The sequence below is a fragment of the Eschrichtius robustus genome, chromosome 13, assembly GCF_028021215.1.
Source record: "Eschrichtius robustus isolate mEscRob2 chromosome 13, mEscRob2.pri, whole genome shotgun sequence".
NCBI classification, from domain to species: Eukaryota; Metazoa; Chordata; class Mammalia; order Artiodactyla; family Eschrichtiidae; genus Eschrichtius; species Eschrichtius robustus.
This window is the reverse complement of record NC_090836.1, coordinates 26,373,429-26,393,830: the sequence shown is the minus strand read 5'-3', so window position 1 is coordinate 26,393,830 and position 20,402 is coordinate 26,373,429. Positions and strand designations below refer to the sequence as shown.

Genomic DNA, 20,402 nt, shown 5'->3' with positions numbered 1-20,402 from the left:
GTAGAAAATGAAAAAAGTTGAAATTTCAGTTTGGAGGAGTCTAGTAAGTAGTAAAGAAGAGTTGAATAAAAGAATTGCTTTTAGCTGGATAGACTCATTTGAAGTTAGTAAGTAAGAATTTCATATGTAATGTATGTACAGTGGGTTTCTACTCCTAAAACTGGGTTTTTAGAGGGATTGGAAAGTTGGTACCCGAGCATTTCTATGTCAGAAAGTTAAGTGAGTTAACTCACTGTCTAATGTTAGTGAGGTTACCATTACTGTGCTGAAGGATTGTAATGCCTTAGAATTAAATTCCTCAATATTTCCTGTAAATTGGTAGTTAGATCTAGAGATTTGGTTGGATTCAGTTGTGACTTTTTGGCAAGAGTACTTCATAGGTGGTGTTGTGTATTTCTACTAGGGACAGAATGGTTGTCTCTCGTCTTATGATCTTAGTGCTGTTGGTGATGATATTCTAATTCTGTCATTCCTTCTTCATTTATGAGTGGAAATACTTCTATGAAGAGAAGTGTTTTCTCATCAATTACTAGATTACTCTGAGGAATAGTTTGAGTATTTGCCTTTATTTGTCATGATTGAGACAATAAGTTTGTTTCCTTATGCTCCATCTTTGGAGCACCCTCCAAAGATGACCAGTGAGGTGTTTTTTATGGTTTTTTTTTTTTTTTTTGGCTTTTTAGTATTATTTGAACTTATAGATTCAAATTTATTTGATACACATCAAATATATTCAGTGTATTTCAGGTATACAAAGTTCTTTAAACTTAGGCCAGTGGGAGCCTCCTGAGTTTGCCATATGAGTGCTCTTGACCTGACTCTCATAGTGTTTGGAAGTTTTCTGCTATCTGGTGTGATTAGATGTTCCAGGTTCATCTTGTACATTTCCTGCCCTACCCTGGGAAATGGTATTCCAAGACTGCACAAGAGATATTCCTTGCTATTGAGTTGGTCTTCATTTCCACAAAAGAGAACCAGGAAATACATATTATATTATTTTAAGATTAATGCATCATTAGTAGACACAGATATTTCCAGTTCAAATTTAGGACTACATTATTTTTACTTAACCTAATTGATCCTAATCAGTATCTCCCACACCCAAAATCCTGGTTCTCATCATAATTACTCACTTACTTTACCCCACTAATATGTATATATTATCACCAACATATGATTACTATTAACAGTTTAAGATTTTTTAGTAGCTCTTTCTATCTCAAGGGTATATTCATATGCTAGGGATATTTATAGCCAAACAAGTCAAATCATAAGTTTTAAAGTAATTTAACATAATCCCTGTTTGTTTGATTATTTATTTCATTTTATTTTAACTTTTAGGGATTGCTTAAATTTTTTGTGAATAAATAAAACATATGCATAGTCTAAAGTCTAATTTACAAAACAAGGTATATTCAGGGAAATCTAGCTTCCATTCCTGTCCCCTCTACCATTACTTTCTTTCCCCATTTCTACCCTCCCCCCACCCCCCAGTTTTTAGTTCATCCTTTCATTTTAAAAAATAAGCAAATAGTTACATCGTTCTCTCCTCACCTTCTTAAACGGTAGCATACTAAACAAATTTTTTTTCCATCTTGCCTTCTTCACTTAATAATATATCTTGCAGATCACTCCATAGTAGTATATGGAGGTATTTTGCATAATCAATCCCCATAATTGACTTTATTTTAATATAAACGGATCATTTTAGTTTTACTAATTTTGAAACCTCACAGTTTCTTTGTATTCTTTTTTTTTTAAAATTAATTAATTAATTTATTTATTTTTGGCTGTGTTGGGTCTTCATTTCTGTGCGAGGGCTTTCTCTAGTTAAGGCAAGCGGGGGCCACCCCTCATCGTGGTGCGCGGGCCTCTCACTATCGCGGCCTCTCTTGTTGCGGAGCACAGGCTCCAGACGCGCAGGCTCAGTAGTTGTGGCCCACGGGCCCAGTTGCTCCGCGGCATGCGGGATCCTCCCAGACCAGGGCTCGAACCCGTGTCCTCTGCATTAGCAGGCAGACTCTCAACCACTGCACCACCAGGGAAGCCCTCTTTGTATTCTTAATGGCGTTGCATGTAATAGTAGATATTTGTTAAAATGAAGCTTTGTTATTAAAACATATCAAAAAGAGTTTTTCAAACTTAGTTTACATTATCTTTTGGCTTCATTGATTCACAATAATTATTTAACTGTAGTAATAAGTTTTAATAGAGCCTATGTCCTATATATGCTCTATATCAGAATATGAGACAAAATCAATAGAGTTAATCAGACTAGTCATTTCTTTATAAAAATCTCAATCTTAAAAGTACCACATGTAGTCATGTGTTTTGATATTATATATCATCCTAAACAAGTCTAGTATTCTTCTGATACTAATGTACTTACAGTTTGGCTTACTAAAGGAAACATATTGAATTTGTCTTAAATTTTTACATGAAACTCTGATTATTATTATTATTATTAATTTTTATTTATTATTTATTTATTATGTTTATTTTTGACTGTGTTGGGTCTTCGTTTCTGTGCGAGGGCTTTCTCCAGTTGCGGCGAGTGGGGGCCACTCTTCATCGCGGTGTGCGGGCCTCTCACTATCGCGGCCTCTCCTGTTGCGGAGCAGAGGCTCCAGACGCTGAGGCTCAGTAGTTGTGGCTCACGGGCCCAGTTGCTCCGCGACATGTGGGATCCTCCCAGACCAGGGCTCGAACCCGTGTCCCCTGCATTGGCAGGCAGATTCTCAACCACTGCGCCACCAGGGAAGCCCTGATTATTTTTTAATAGATTTTATTTTTCAGAGTAGTTATAGGCTCTCAGAGAAATTGAGCAGAAGATACAGAGGTTTCTCCTGTACCCCTTACCCCACACATGCATAGCCTTCCCCATTATCAACATCTCTGCCAGGGTGGTACATTGGTTATAACTGATGAACCTACTGACACATCATTATCACCCAGAGACCGCAGTTTACACTAGGGTGTACTCTTGGTGTGCACACTTTATAGGTTTGGACAAATGTATAATGACATGTGTCTACCATTATAGTATCATGCAGACTAGTTTCACTACACTGCCCTAAAAACCCTCTGTATTCCACCTATTCATCCCATTCTCCCCTGAAACTTTGATTTTTTAAAGTTTAATTTAAAAATGAACTTATATTAAGACCTCAGAATTTTATTTTACACAAATCATTTTAGCCCATCCCTTTCTAAAAATTGAACTGTAGTTGCTGTACAATATTGTATAAGTCACAGGTGTGCAATATAGCGATTCACAATTTTTAAAGGTTATACTCCATTTGTAGTTATTATAAAATATTGGTTATATTTCCCATGTTGTACAATATATCCTTGTAGCTTATTTTATACCTAATAATTTGTACCTCCTACTCCTCTGCCCCTATATTGCACCTCCCCCTTCCCTCTCCCTGCTGGTAACCCCTAGTTTGTTCTCTATATCTGTGAGTCTACCTCTTTTTTGTTATATTCACTAGTTTGTTGTATTTTTTAGGTTCCACATATAAGTGATATCATACAGTTTTTATCTTTCTCTGTCTGACTGATTTCACTTAGCATAATGCCCTCCAAGTCCATCCATGTTGCTGCAAATGGCAAAATTTCATTCTTTATTATGGCTGAGTAGTATTTCATTGTGTATATATACCACATCTTCTTTATCCATTCATCATGTTGATGGACACGTAGGTTGATTTCATATCTTGGCAATTGTAAATAATGCTGCTGTGAATATTGGGGTGCATGTATCTTTTGGAATTAGTGTTTTTGTTTTTGTTTTTTTGGATATATACCCAAGTGTGGAATTGCTGGGTCATATGGTAGTAGTATTTTTAGTTTTTGGAGAAATCTCCATCTGTTTTCCACAGTTAGCCCATCCCTTTTAATTGAAAGTAACTGTTAGGAAATATTTCTAATAAAATTAAACAATATTGCACTTTAGAATTGGAGTCATAGGATTTTAATGTATGAAATCCACCATTTTTCTTCAGTCTTTTACTTATATCAACAGGAATTTTCTTTTTCAAAAATTTTATTGAGATATATTTGACATATAAAATTATCTTAATTTCAGGTATACAACATGATTCAGTATTTCTATATACAGTGAAATGATCATGACAATAAGTCTAGTTAACATCCATCACCATACATAGTTAAAAAAATTTTTTTTCTTGTGATGAGAGCTTTTAATGTCTACTCTTTCTTAGTAACTTTCAAATGTACAATACAGTATTCTTAAGTTTAGTCACCATGTCGTTCATTACATCCCTGTGACTTTTTTAGGAATTTTTTTTCTCAAGAGAAATTCTGATCACATCATGCTTATTTTTAGTCTCTTTTTTTTTTTTTACACTTGACCCTTGAACAATGCAGGAGTTAGAGGCATTGACCCTCTGCACAATCAGAAATCCATGTATAACTTACAGTTGGCCCTGTGTATACACATTTTCTCCCTATCCGCGGATTCAACCAACTGTGGATAGTGTAGTACTGTAGTATTCACTATTGAAAAAAACCTGCATTTAAGTGGATCCATATAGTTCAAACCTGCGTTGTTCAAGGGTCAACTGTATTTCCAATTTGATTTATCAAAGAAAAATTCCACCCTAGTCATTTTAACTCAAACATGGAAGTGACTAAGTCTACATTTGGATTATTGCCATCATTTGAGTGTGGACTCTTGTAGAACAATCTTCAGCTAAATGTAATCTTCGCGTAAAAGGGAAGGAGACGTTTTGGCACTGCGGTAGGACCTCTTTTTGGCCATTTAAGCTCTCTGGGTTTAATAATTCTAAAAATGATTTAAACAAGCAAAAGTTTCACTGTCGTTAAGAGTATCTGATTTATTGATAACACTTTACCAACATTCAGCTTTCTATAAAAGTTACTTGATTTCTCTTTTTCTTTTTTCCTCTAGTGCATTCCGCTCTTTGTTCAACTTGTTTTGGAGAGATTAACCCGAGGGGTCAAAACTAGTGAGCTTCGTACTATGTGTCTTCAGGTTGCAATTGCTGCCTTGTACTACAACCCTGATTTGCTGCTACATACTTTAGAACGAATTCAGTTGCCTCACAACCCTGGACCTGTAACTGTACAGTTTATAAATCAGTGGATGAATGATACAGATTGTTTTCTTGGGTACGTATGTGTCTTTTCGATTTTACACTGCATTTCTATTCTGGAAAGTTGACTTTTTAATATGTACATATAATAGCATATAAAGAGATAATTTTTATATCTTAAGAATTAGTATTATTTTTTGTTTATTTTTGGCTGCTTCGTTGCTGCATGCAGGCTTTCTCTAGTTGCGGCAAGTGGGGGCTACTCTTCGTGGCAGTACACAGGCTTCTCGTTGCAGTGGCCTCTCTCGTTGCAGAGCATGGGCTCCAGGCTCGCGGGCCTCACCAGTCATGGCTCGTGGGCTCCAGAGCACAGGCTCAGTAGTTGTGGCGCACGGGTCCAGCTGCTCTGCGGCACGTGGGATCCTCCTGGACCAGGGCTCGAACCTGCGTCCCCTGCACTGGCAGGCAGATTCCCAACCACTGGGCCACCAGGGAAGCCCTTTAAGAATTATTTTTAGTGTATTGTTAACATAATATTAAATTCTTGGAGAATTAAGAATGTGTTTCAGCAGTATAATCTAGTGGAAAGAACACAGGCTCTGAAAATTAGGTATAGCCATTCCCCGCTTGTTTTTGACTTATGTGTATTGTTATATCTCTAGGCAACAAGAATTAAGTGTCCACTTGGGTTCCATGACTATTAAGTGTCTATGGGTAACAACATTCTAAATAGAGTCGTGTTTCTAAGGAAAGTACTGGTCTGGTAAATATATAAAGATTTCAAGGGAGCCCGTTTTCAAATGTGAGGTCAGAAGATTGTTAGTTGTATTCCAGGTCCTACCCTGGTAGGAGAGTTTCGCTTTGTGTGAAGCACTCTCCTAGCTTCCCAACATAGGAAAAGTGAGATCCTAAGTAGTAGTTATAGGCCCACCTCAAGTGACCCAACACATGTAAGTGACCCTGTTGTGCTAGAATTTGAGCTAAGTTGCTGATTAATTTGTTCAAAACATTAGAAATAACTAGTGTTCTTTTTAAGTTTTGTAAGATATCATTTAGAAAAATTTACTGAGGGGAAAATAATTTCAACAGGAGTAGTTAGGACATTGCCAAGTGGTGGGGAGATGATGGAGGGGCTTGAATTAGGATGGTAGAAAAGGAATGGGGGAGCATATTTATAAGTTGCTATGTGTATTCTAATTTTTCTACTTGTAGGAGACTGGAATTTGTCCCTGATTTAGATTTCTTATTAAAGTTTTGAAAGGAAGAGCATACTTTAAAAAGAAATTGTGCTTAAAGTTATCTCTGACAAAGATTTAGAGAGTAGAGATTTAGTCATTCACAGTTGTAGTTAGTAGCATCTGTAAGTAATTTTCCAAAAGTAGAAAATCCATCTCAGCTATTGTATAGATTGGGCATGCTTGGATTGTGCTCCCTTGGATTCTTCAGAGCCCCACTCGATAATCATCTTTTGTACTATGATCCATTTGACACCTGGTGTACACTACTAGTTAGAGGCTACGTGGATGAGAAAGTCATCAGGTCAAGCACAGTTCCTGTTACAGTATACTGTACTTTGGCATTAGTAACTTGAGTCAATCAAGCAATGGAAATAATGAAGAATAATAGAAGCTAGTAATATATTTGTCATTGGGTTTGTTGTATATTACTCTCATTTTGAATCACTGCCAGTGAATTTTTTGTTCATGCCTGTAATTTTAAGTGTTATACTAATATAGTAAATCTTTTAATTCTTAATATTTTTACTTTTAAACAATTTAGAAGAAACATTCATACAAAAATGTGTGTAACGTATATTGGTCAAACATTTTTCCTTCAGAATTAAATTTTCCTTATCCTGTTTTATAGAACAGGACATTTAATAGATTTACTTACAGCTATTACATTCAGCTTATTAGATGCTGAGATTTTGGAGGTGCTTTTGGCACCTGGGGTTAGTGTACAGTGTATGTGCCAAGATACCTTGTACACCAATCCAATGAAGGCAAAGTCTAAGGGACTCCTCATTTTTTCCATTGGATAGGAATTTTATGCTGTCATATACAGGTATTCTTGTTTTAATAAAAGTTGTTATGCTAAGACCCAGATACAGCATTTGTATTATCATAAATTGATATTACACAAGACTCACCATATTAATTGCAGACTCCCATAGGTCTTTGATGATGATAATTGGTTTACAAAACTTGATTTACTTAGGATTTCATATAGTACAAAATGGAGATACCTCTGTGTAACTCCAGTGAATGAACCTTAGAGTACACCTTTGGACATTTCTTTTTGTAATTTCTTCAGAATTTGTTCTCATTTCTCATGTGCACATTTTTTTTCGCCTTTATAATTTGTAGGCATCATGACCGGAAGATGTGTATAATAGGACTGAGTATTCTTTTGGAATTGCAAAATCGACCTCCTGGAGTAGATGCTGTGGTGGGACAGATTGTGCCCTCAATTCTTTTCCTTTTCCTTGGCCTAAAGCAGGTCTGTGCTACCAAACAACTGGTAAACCGGGAAGATCGCTCAAAAGCAGAGAAAGCTGATATGGAAGAAAATGGTAAAGTGTTCTAATTGCAGTGAATGCTAGAATTGGTTGTGATTTGAGTATGTGTTTTCTTTGAGTGTTAGTCTATTTGGAAACATTAAACAGGTGTACATTTCTTGGCCTGTTACACGTTTAACAACTATTTTGGGTTTGGTTGACTTAATTATAGTAGTCCCTTCTTACCACAATTTTGGTTTCATGCTTTCAGTTGTCTAAAAATATTAAATGGGAAATTCTAGGAATAAACAATTCATAACTTTATTTATCTATTTATTATTGAAGTATAGTTGATTTGCAATATTATATTAGTTTCAGGTGTACAACATACATAGTGATTCACTGTTTTTATAGATTATACTGTGTTTAAAGTTATTATAAAATGTTGGCTGTATTCTGTGTGCTGTACAATATATCCTTGTGCTTATTTATTTTATACTTAGGAGTTTGTACCTCTTAATATTCTACTCTATTTTGCCCCTCCCCACTTACCTCTCCCCAGTGGTAACTACTAGTTTTTTCTCTGTATCTGTGAGTCTGTTTCTGTTTTGTTATATTCATTTGTTTCTTTTATTTTTTATGTTCCACATATAAGTGTAACATACAGTATTTGTCTTTCTCTGACATACTTCATTAAGCATAATATCCTCCAGGTCTATCCATGTTGTTGCAAATGGCAAAATTTCATTCTTTTTTATGGCTGAGTAATAGTCCATCACATATCTCACCACATCTTCATTATCCATTCATTTGTTGATGAACATTTGGGTTGCTTCCTTACCTTGGTTGTTGTAAATAATGCTGCTGTGAACTTTGGCATGTGTGTATCATTTTGAATTAGTGTTTTTGTTTTCTTTGGATATATATCTAGCAGTGAAATTGCTGGATCATACTTTTAGTTTTTTGAGAAATCTTCATGTTGTTTTCCATAGTGGCTGCACCAATTTACATCCCCACCAACAGTGTGCAAGGGTTCCCTTTTCTCCATATTCTTGCCAACATTTATTTGTTGATAGCCATTCTTACTAAGAGGGGTGAGATGATATCTCATTGTGGTTTTGATTTGCATATCTCTAATGATTAGCAATGTTGAACGTCTTTCATGTGCCTGTTGGCCATCTGTATGTCTTCTTTGGAAAAATGGCTATTCAGGTCTTCTGCCCATTTTTTAATTGGGTCATTTAGTTTTTTGACATTGAGTTGTATGAACTGTTTATATATTTTGGATATTAACCCCTTATTGTAGCATATCATTTGCAAATATTTTCTCCCATTTATAGGTTGTCTTTTCATTTTGTTGATGGTTTCCTTTGCTGTGCAAAAGCTTTTAAATTTAATTAGGTCCCATTTGTTTATTTTTGCTTTAGTGTCCTTTGCCTTAGGAGACAGACCCCCAAAAATACTGCTACAATTTATGTCAAAGAGTGTTCTCTTTTTCTTCTAGGAGTTTTATGGTTTCTGGTTATACATTTAGGTCTTTAATCCATTTTGAGTTTATTTTTGTACATGGCGTGAGAAAATGTTCTAATCTCATTCTTTTGCATGTAGCTGTCCAGTTTTGCCAGCACCACTGATTATTGAAGAAAGTGATATTCCCCATTGTATAGTCTTGCCTCCTTTGTCAGAGATGAATCAACCCTAAACGCAGGAGTTTATTTCTGGGCTGTCTATTCTGTTTCATTGATCTATGTGTCTGTTTTTGTGCCAGTACTATACTGTTTTGATTACTGTAGCTTTGTAGCATAGTCTGAAATCAAGGAGCATGATACTCCAGCTCTGTTCTCTTTTGTCAAGATTGCTTTGGTAATTCAGGGTCTTTTGTGGTTCCAAATAAATTTTAGGATGATTTGTTCTAGTTCTGTGAAAGATATCATGGGTATTTTGATAGGCATTAAATCTATGGATTGCTTTGTGTAGTATGGATTTTTTTAATGATATTAATTCTTCCAATCCATGAACATGGGATATCTTTCCATTTCTTTGTATCATCTTTCATTTCCTTCATCATTGTTTTATAATTTTCAGAGTAGAGGTCTTTCACCTCCTTGGTTAAGTTTATTCCTAGGTTTTTAATTCTTTTTGATGCAATTTTAAACAGGATTGTTTTCTTGCTTTCTCTTTCTGCAACTTTACTGAATTCATTTATTAGTTCTAAAAGCTTTTCAGTGGAGACTTTAGGGTTTTCTGTATATAGTATTTTGTCATCTGAAAATAGTGACAGTTTTACTTCCCTTCCAACTTGGGTGCCTTTGATTTCTTTTTCTTGTCTGATGGCTGTGGCTGGAATTTCCAATAGTATGTTAAATAGAAGTGGCGAGAGTGCATATCCTTATCTTTAGAGGAAAATCTTTTAGCTTTCACTGTCATGTATGATGTTAGCTGTGGGTTTGTCATAAATGGCCTTTATTATGTTGAGATATGTTCCCTCTATAACCACTCTGATGAGAGTTTTTGTCATGAGTGGATGTTGAATTTTGTCAAATGCTTTTTCTGTAGCTCTTGTGATGATCATGTGATTTTTATCCTTTCTTTCTTTTTTTATTAATGTGGTGTATCACATTGATTGATTTGTGGGTATTGAATCATCTTTGCATCCCTGGAATAAATCTCACTGGATCGTGGTGTATGATCCTTTTTATAAATTGTTGAGTTTGGTTTGCTAATATTCTGTTCAGGATTTTTGCATCTATATTCATCAGAGATATTGGCCTGTAACTTTCTTTTTTTGTAGTGTCTTTGTCTTCTTTTGGTGGCCTCATAGAATGAATTTGGGAGTGTTCTCTTCAGTTTTTTGGAATAGTTTGAGAAGAATAGGTATTAGCTTTTCTTTATACATTTTGCAGAGTTCGCATGTTAAACCATCCAGTCCTGGACTTCTGTTTGCTGGGAGTCTTTTTATTATGAATTCAGTTTCACTACTAGTGATCTCTTTATTCAGATTGTCTATATCTTCCTGATTCGGTCTTGGAATATTGTATGTTTCTAGAAATGTTTCCATTCCTTCTAGGTTGTCTAATTTGTTGGCATATAAATATTTGTAGTATTCACTTATGATTTTTTGGTATCTCTGTGATATCAGTTGTAATTTCTCCTCTTTCATTACTTGTTTTATTTATTTGGGCCCTCTCTCTTTTTTTCTTAATGAGCCTGGCTAACAGCTTATTAATTTTGTTTATTTTTCAAAAAAAATAGCTCTTGATCTTTTCTACTTTTTTTCGGTCTCTATTTTATTTGTTCCCTCTCTGAAGTTTATAATTTCCTTCCTTCTTCTGACTTTGGGCTTTGTTCTTATTTTTTAAATTCCTTTAGGTGGTAGGTTAGGTTGTTTATTTGAGATTTCTCTTGTTTCTTTTTTTTTTTTTTTTGCATTTTTTTTAACATCTTTATTGGAGTATAATTGCTTAACAATGGTGTGTTAGTTTCTGCTTTATAACAAAGTGAATCAGTTATACATATACATATGTCCCCATATCTCTTCCCTCTTGCGTCTCCCTCCCTCCCACCCTCCCTATCCCACCCCTCTACGTGGTCACAGAGCACCGAGCTGATCTCCCTGTGCTATGCGGCTGCTTCCCACTAGCGATCTATTTTACGTTTGGTACTGTATGTATGTCCATGCCACTCTCTCACTTTGTCCCAGCTTACCCTTCCCCCTCCCCGTATCCTCAAGTCCATTCTCTAGTAGGTCTGCATCTTTATTTCTGTCTTGCCCCTAGGTTCTTCATGACCTTTTTTTTTTTTTTTAGATTCCATATATATGTGTTAGCATACGGTATTTGTTTTTCTCTTTTTGACTTGCTTCACTCTGAATGACAGTCTCTAGGTCCATCCACCTCATTACAAATAACTCAGTTTCGTTCCGTTTTATGGCTGAGTAATATTCCACTGTATATATGTGCCACATCTTCTTTATCCATTCATCTGTCGATGGACACTTAGGTTGCTTCCATGTCCTGGCTATTGTAAATAGAGCTGCAATGAACATTTTGGTACATGACTCTTTTTGAATTATGGTTTTCTCAGCGTATATGCCCAGTAGTGGGATTGCTGGGTCATATGGTAGTTCTATTTTTAGTTTTTTAAGGAACCTGCATACTGTTCTCCATAGTGGCTGTATCAATTTACATTCCCACCAACAGTGCAAGAGGGATCCCTTTTCTCCACACCCTCTCCAGCATTTATTGTTTGTAGATTTTTTGATGATGGCCATTCTGACTGGTGTGAGATGATACCTCATTGTAGTTTTGATTTACATTTCTCTAATGATTAATGATGTTGAGCATTCTTTCATGTGTTTGTTGGCAATCTGTATATCTTCTTTGGAGAAATGTCTGTTTAGGTCTTCTGCCTATTTTTGGACTGGGTTGTTTGTTTTTTTGATTCTCTTGTTTCTTGAGGTAGGCCTGAATTGCTATAAACTTCCCTATTAGAACTGCTTTTGCTGTGTCCTGTAGATTTCAGAAAGTTCTGTTTTTATTTTCGTTTGTCTCAAGGTATTTTCTGATTTCCTCTTTGATTTCTTCATTCATCCATTGGTGTTTTAGTAGCATGTTGTTTAGTCTCCATATGTTTATGTTTTTCCCATTTTTCTACCTATAATTGATTTCTAGTTTCATACTGCTGTGGTTGGAAAAAATGCTTAATATAATTTCTGTCCCCTTAAATTTGTTGAGACTTGTTTTGTGGCCTAGCATGTGTTGTCTCCTGGAGAATGTTCCATGTGCACTTGAAAAGAATGTGTATTCTGCCATTTTGGGATGTAATGTCCTGTAGATACCTATTAAGTCCAACTGGTCTAATGTGTCATTTAAGACTACTATTTCCTTACTGATTTTCTGTCTGGATGGTCTGTCCAGTGATGTAAGTGGGTTGTTAAAGTTTCCTCCTATTATTGTATTATTGTCAATTTCTCCCTTTTAGTCTGTTAATATTTGTTTTATATATTTAGATGTGTATATGTTAACAAATGTTATATTCTCTTCTTGTATTGATCCTTTTATCATTATATAATGCCCTATTTTGTCTTTTGTTATAGCCTTTGTTTTAAAGTCTACTTTATCTGATATGCGTATTGCTACCCCTTCTTTCTTGTTGTTTCCATTGCATGAAATATATTTTTCCATCCCCTCACTTTCAATCTGTGTATGTCTTTAGCTCTGAAGTGAGTCTCTTGTAATTGTTTATTTTGCTAAATATATGCAGACAATCACAGAATTCTTTTTTTCAGTACATTGCATTCTTTATAATTTCTTGCTTTGCTCTCTAATGGGTTATAATTATTATGACTCGAGGGAAATTTTCTAGTAATTTCCCAGACTTTCTTGTTGAATTTCCTACTGAGGTGTAGGATGATTAACCAGTGAAGGTTTCTCTTGCTGTCTTTCTTATTATACATATATATATATATATATATATATATATATATTTTTTTTTTTTTTTTTTTTTTTTTCCAGGTATGTGGTCAAAAAACTATGGTTTCTTGCATTATCCCTAAAACTACCTTGCAGTTGAATCCAGTTGCTTCAGTATGGTGCATTTTATAGAACTAGGTTTAGATTAATATTGCCTGGTTTGGGTTTACTCCAGGTTTCTCCTCTTAGGTTGATTTCGTTCTGCATTTACTGTCTTCCGGTTATTTATAATACTGGACTAACTGCTTGGAACAGACCAGCCCTGAAAATAGAAACTGAATCTATGGGGATATACAATTCAGCTTTCAATTTTTTTAACCCACATATAGCTAATTATTTTTCCTCTGTATTTCTATATTTTTCTGTTTCTATTAGCAGAAATGACCTCTTCATTTGAGCATTTCCGAGCAGTTCATAATCAACTTAGTTAATTGCTAAGAGACTCAAATTCTCAGTGGGAGGTTATTGTTATTTAAAACACATGCACTGAATACGTAATCATTTTATGTCTTTTTTGACAAAAAAGTTAATTTGGGAACCTGTGGCTAAATAGTATATTTTATATTAATGGATGTGAAACAGCCATAGTAAAACAGTAATAATGTTCGTCTTTAGAGATAGTTAGAAATTGTTTTGAGTGAGGAGGATAGAGTCATTTTCAGTTTAGTAAAGTAAAAAGAGTCAACTACAGTAAAGATAAGGTTTATTTTTATAATTTTACGTAAAATTATTTGGTAGTTTTTCCATTTCTAGAATGTCATTTATAATTTTTATTTTCGTTATGGAATTTATATTTTGTCCTTATGTGGTTTGATTCCTTTTAAATAAATAATGGATTCACAGAAGAGATTTCAAGTGATGAAGAGGAGACGAATGTAACTGCTCAAGCAATGCAGTCAAATAATGGAAGAGGTGAAGATGAGGAGGAAGATGATGATGACTGGGATGAAGAAGTATTGGAAGAAACTGCCCTTGAGGGATTCAGCACTCCACTGGACCTTGACAATAGTGTGGATGAATATCAATTTTTTACACAAGCCCTGCTGAGTATGTTGTTACTCCCTGAGTCTTCAGATATATTTTTCATTTCCATCTATTAGAAGTTGTTTTGGGATCGTCCCCCAAATTGGTTTAGATTCCCTTTAAATTTTTAATTTATTTTTAATTACAGAAATCCCCGAACATACACAAAATGAGAGCAAATAGCATAATGAAACATCCATCATCCAATCCCAGCAACCATAATCACTGTAAAGTGGCAGGGTGAGGCTGCAGGGTATCCTCACAAAAGTAATTACAGGCAAGAGTATCTGCGTATATTGTTCATCCTCTAGGTATAAATGGATAAGGATTTTTGCAGAATGAAGTATCTCACATATGTTGCTTAAAAATTGTGGCCATAAACTTATTAGCAATTCACAATCCCCATGTGAACGAACAGAGTCCATTAGAGAGTAGATTTTTACTACATAAGCAATTTACCAATTTTGTACAGCAAAGGACACTAGAAATACAGTTAAAGTACTCAAAGATTGGGAGGAAATATTTGTCATGTACATGTCATAGGCTTAAGACCCACAGATTACAAAGGCCTTCTATAAATGAATAAGACCAATAACCCAGTAGAAGAATGAAAGATATAAATGGAAAACTTATAGAATTAAAAATAAATAATAAGCAAATGAAAGCATTTAGAAAATTATTATAAACAAATTATAATGAAAAAATTCCCCTAAATAGGTTGTAGGTTATAGTTACATCATATTTCTATGGTAGTACCATAATCTGGCTTATTTCCACTGATGGACATATAAGATATTCCCAGGGTTTTTTTTTTTTTACAAGCAATATTAAATTGAACATCCTTGTGTATAAAATATTGTTACTAACAAGGCAATGGTAGTGTAATATATTGGCATTATTTAGTATGCCAATGTATTGGTTGTTACAAATACCATTAATGAACCACCTCTATGATTTACTGAAATTCAGCAGGAGCAAGAGGTAGAGAGTACAGGGAATGATATTCCAAAGCTTGAGGAAGAGAAGAGTATAAATGTGGAGACTGGAATGCGGAGGGTACGCTCTAAGGCAGTTACTTCCAGACCTGGGTGTGCATCATAGGCAACAAAGAAGCTCTTAGGTCTTGGGTGGGATCTCAGGATATGTATTTTGAAAATGCTCCTCAAGAGATAGGCAGCCAGCTTTGGCTCAGTCAGCATATAGGCACCACTGCTTAAAGTCTCTGTGAAGTAGTAAAATTGTACCAGCCTTGAAATCTGGTGGGTTTTTTTTTCCTTTTTCTTTTTGGCCGTGCAGCATGCGGGATCTTAGTTCCCTGACCAGGGATCGAACCTATGCCCCCTGCAATGGAAGCAGGGGTCTTAACCACTGGACCGCCAGGGAAGTCCCCCAGTCTTGAATTCTGGACTGAGATTGTCTTTATCCCATTGCCCATTAGAGTGTTTTTGAATGTTTTTCTATAAAGAGGTGACCTTGGGGATATGGTAGTTTCCTTCAGGGGTATTATCTGATGATGATGTCCAAAAAGAACTAAAGGGGGCTAGACTCGGGAACCAAGTGTTAGGAAATTACTTTATTGATTTAGGAGTAATAGGGCCCTGGAGTGGGAGGATGACATTTGATGGGAAAAAGCGTATCAGTGAAAGACATCAAGAAAGCAGCACAGAATTGGATGTGGAGAGAGCATGATTAAAGATGTTAGGCATTTGCAGTGGTTGACTAGGAGACTGATAGAACTAGTGATGGAAATGGGGAGATAAGGAGGGTTTGGGAGGTAAAATGTTAAATTTGGTTACAGTTGTACTGAGTTTGAGGTGAGCTATCCAAAGTAAAAGTCCAGGAGGCTTAGGGAACAATTTTGCCTAAAGGTACAAATTTGAGTTTTTGGTATAGAAGTGATGCTGAAGGAGCATGTAGCATGAGAATTCCTGAGGATAATGGTAACAAGTGAGTAAGGTGTTTCCCAAGATCTGGATTTTAGGCAGCATTCATAGTTCATAAAAACCCAGGAAGAAGAGGATATGGGGAGGGAGGCAGAGAACTAGGCAAAGCAGAGATTTGTGATGTCCCAACCTTCCTTTATAGCCCCACGTAGGTCGAGTACTAAAGTGAGTACTCAGGAGTAATCCTTTGTTGGAATAAGTTTTATCACCTATTGTCTGTGATCATTGCATTGTAATTTGATTGTGTTATTAGTTATTCTCTGAAATAATAATTGTCATTGGACTCCTTTATTTTTCCTTCTCCCTCAACACACCCCCAAAATACAACAGCTGTGCAGAATCGGGATGCTGCCTGGTACCAACTGCTGATGGCACCGCTCAGTGAGGATCAGAGGAGGGCGCTACAGGAGGTGTACACACTGGCCGAGCACCGAAGGACGGTAGCAGGTCAGCCAGCATGATTTCTAGATCGGAGTGCATGTGTCAGAGTGCCAGTAGTCAGCTTTTGTTTTACGAGCCTGGTGGCACCTAAATACTGTTCTAAAAATTGTTAGAGGCCAACCTTTCAAGATAATAAGGAATTATCATTATTGTATGATCTTTTTAATCATTCGTGATATCTTAGCTCTGTGAAACACCATGTGTTAATGTGTCTTTAGTGGTGTTCTTATTCACACCCTTATCCTATTTCGGAGCCAAAGGTAAGATGTAAAGGTTGGGATGAATCTTGCTGAGGGAGAGATGATCAGTTGGGTCACCGACCTAAACATCTAAACAACAGATGGGTCAAAAGCATTTTATGAGTTCTTGCAGGGAGCTTGTATTCCTAGAAATGAAATACTCTCCATTTCTATTTGTTGGGCTTTATGTGTTGGTGATTCTCATTGATTTTCAGTTTTTGAGCTGGAGAAATTATTTTACACAGACGTTATTATGGTCACTCCTAGAAAATTAATGGAAGATTTTGTAATTACAAAAGTATTTTAGTGGGGAACATCATGGAGTAGGAATCTAGAGTTTAGAACCCATGTTCTTCTGCTTGGATTTAGGCTTTAAGTCCTGTACAGATTCTGTATCGGCCCTCCTGATGTGAGAAGTCAGTGTGCCCTTTCAGCAATAGACACTAGCTTTGAGCCTTGTTTTTATTTTGCTCAGTTTTAGCAAATAGTCTTTCCAAGATAGAAAATATAACTACAGTCTTCCTTCGGTATCTGTGGGGGGGGATTGTTTCCCTGACCTGCCTTGGATACCAAAATCTGAGGATGCTCGTGTCCCCTGTTAAAATGGTGTGGTGCAGTGGGCCCTCTGTATCCGTGTGTTCCATATCTGCTGGTTCCGCATCCCCAGACACCAAGACGATGGTACTTACTGACACGGGTTTATTAAAGGCTAATGTTCAGTTGGGCAGAATAATTAATACCACGATTCGCATTCCTTCACAGTACTAACTCTAAAGAATCTGGCTCCTTTGAGGTTATTTCCAACTTTGTCACCTTAAATACTCTTCTCTTTTCACCCCTTTCTCTTGGCAAATGCTAGAGGCAAAGAAGAAGATTGAACAACAGGGAGGCTTCACCTTTGAAAACAAAGGAGTCCTCTCTGCATTTAACTTTGGGACTATGCCCACCAACAACTGAAAGAAGGAAGATCAACCGACCAAATGTCATCGCTACATGGTACGTCAGCCGGAAGGAGAGGGTCAAGGGGAGCCGGGGCTGCTTTTTGTGCCACCTGCTGTGCCAGTTACTGCCTGGCGTCCGGCAGCACCTTTCTCCACCCCTGCATCCCCTTTGACCTTTCTCACCCTGAAATATATATTTTAAGCAGCTACTGTAATGTATGAAATTAAAGAACAACAAAATCATTGGACTGCAAAGGACAAAGCATATGCTCCAAAGGATGAATGACCAAGGTGGTTTTAGAGGATTGGATGGAATTGCACGTCTCAGGTTTTGCCATGCAGAATCAATGGATTTATGCGAATAACAGTGCCTTCTGTTGTACATGAATTATCTGAAAAAATTTTTTTGGAGTGCATTGCAATTTTTTTTAAGGCATAAAACATATTTCTAGATAAATGTAAACCTTGGCTATATGTTGACTTATTCTGCATTTCACTATGTGAATTTACTGTTAGGAAGTTAGCTACAAGTCACTCTGGTTTCAAAATCATCACTGCTCCCCTTGCTCCCCACTGCTGCTGGGGGCTTTCTTCAGGGGTTGTACAATATGCACTGGCTCTGGTTTTTCATAAGGTGTTTTTTCCTAAAGATGTGGCTTTCCTAAGAAGTGTCTTATTCTCTCTTCCATCATATTTTTCAGCCCTGAAAGGGGTGGTACTTCTTTTGAGTCAGCCTATATGAATATCGATTTCATTCATAACCTAATAAGTTCAGGACTCAAAAATTTCTTGGCAGCAAATGGCAGGGACTCTTTCGTCACTGGAATTAACAATCAGTCCAAGTATATTCTGAATCATGTACTTAATTATGCAATTAATTGACAGTTATACTAAAGCACAGTGGACTTCTATGAGAAAGGTGCTACATAAGCACACTGTCTTTCTGGATGGGGGCTTGCATTTTCAGTAACTTATCATTCCAGCTGTGTTGGACCCGGGTCCAAAACATTTTGTAACAATATTTTTTATCTAGGAAAAAGACCCAAGTAAATCTAACTTCTTGCTTTCTCACACATCTGAATTTTCTCCTATCTAATCTGTCCTAGTTTTTATTATAGCTCATTTTGGCTTCTTATATTTTTCAAGGGCTGGGGATATCAGTCAGCTGCACTCTGACATGGTAATGATGCAAGATAGCCCATGATAAATATTGCAGATGGAGGTTACAGCTGTTTTTCTGAACTGATTCAACACCAGAACATGGGTCACAGTGTTTTCATTCAGTAAAGTGAAAGTGGATTTTCAGAATTTAATATATTTCCGGATATGATAACAGTTGTCCGTTTTTGTGAAATGTTTGCAGCTTATATTTTCCATAAGTCACTGGAGGAATTTTCTCCAGGTGCTTTCTATATTACCATCCCTTGTTAATATGAACTCTTTTTAGAATTTTAGGTTATTTAAGTAGTTTTTTACAGAAGTAGCCCAAGAAGCCATGAGTTTCAGAGTTAAATGATCCTCTGCTTTCTTCTGCCCCCTCTTCCCAAGGCATTGATGCTGAATGTGCCAGCTGGCGGTTAGAAGAGAAAGATGGCGTGGGGGAGATTGTAGACATCTTAAGCTTTGAAGCTCTTCTTTTTCTCCTCATGTCCCAAATGGTTTAATTTTAACATAAGTAACATGCCTTCACACTGGACTGTAAAAGGCATGTGATTTTTTTTTTGTGATGTATTGTCTTCTGCAGTATTAAAGGGAAAAAAGTGTTAATGTGTATCATCCTATCTTGTTTTTGAAGCCAGGGTAGTTGTACAGTTTTGTTACCAGCAGTGCTAACCTGAATGTGATATGATTACCTTGGAAAGGCAGGAACTCATATGAATGTACTGTAAAATAAAATGCGGACTGATTCCCAGGATCCTGAACTCCTCTGTGTGAAATGTTTTCTGAAATGTGGAGGTGCTTTATGCAGGTGATAAAAACCCATCAGTGTGTGTTTTCCTGACTCCTGGGGACCTGGAGCAAGGTCTGGGAGGGTAACAAGGGCTCATCAGGAACAGCTAAAGACTGGGGAGTGGTTGGGGGCTAGAGCCCGTCTCATAAACCAAGTTATCCAAATAAGAGCTGCAGAAGCTCTGAAAAAGCAAGGTCATTCAACCACATCAGGACCTTGAAGGAAAGGAGAAAATGCCTGAGGTGGAGCCATTTTCTGATGGGCTGCCATCAAATTAGGAGTGGAATGGTAAGTGCTGGCCTTTTGATTCTCAAATGTTTACCTAGCATGACAATAAGCTCCTCCTCCCCACCTCTAATTTATGTTAAGACCACACTGAACCGGTAAATTGTTAAATCAGTGAAAATTCTAAAGAAAGAAAACAATGAAATTATGTCATTTATTTAATATAGTGAATTATAGTCCAGTTTTCTATTCAGCAGGGGAGACTGAAAATTGTAATAAATTTATGGAGGAAATCAAGGAGAACTTGGCCATGTGATCAGAGACCACCAGCATTTGTATGTATGTATACATGTGTGTAGGCACGTGTTTTATCTATAAAAAAAATCATTTCAGATAAGCCTTAAATGGTAACCCTTCCTGTCCCCGTTTCACTCTCTCCATCGAGATCAGTGTACTAGTGGGTTGGAAACTTCTCAGACAGTCCACGAGTGAGTAAGACCACACAATCAATGAAAAAGAGGTTGGACTATGTTTTTAGGAAGAAGCATAAACGGCGCAACTGTGGCTGATCCTGTAGAGGTGTGTATGCA

The 20,402-nt window shown here is 36.5% G+C and overlaps 1 protein-coding gene across 3 annotated transcripts in view; it reads left to right on the top strand.

The window, feature by feature from the left end:
* IPO8 (importin 8) overlaps positions 1-19,558 on the top strand; it is a 68,789-nt gene extending 49,231 nt beyond the window's left edge. For all 3 annotated transcript variants that reach the window (XM_068562102.1, XM_068562099.1, XM_068562100.1), the window contains 5 exons: positions 4,937-5,157; positions 7,448-7,653; positions 13,893-14,096; positions 16,346-16,462; positions 17,555-19,558. In XM_068562102.1, coding sequence (XP_068418203.1) covers positions 4,937-5,157; positions 7,448-7,653; positions 13,893-14,096; positions 16,346-16,462; positions 17,555-17,652 — 846 coding nt within the window. In that variant the 3' untranslated portion in view covers positions 17,653-19,558. The remainder of the gene's footprint in view (positions 1-4,936; positions 5,158-7,447; positions 7,654-13,892; positions 14,097-16,345; positions 16,463-17,554) is intronic.
* The last annotated feature ends 844 nt before the right edge of the window (positions 19,559-20,402 follow it).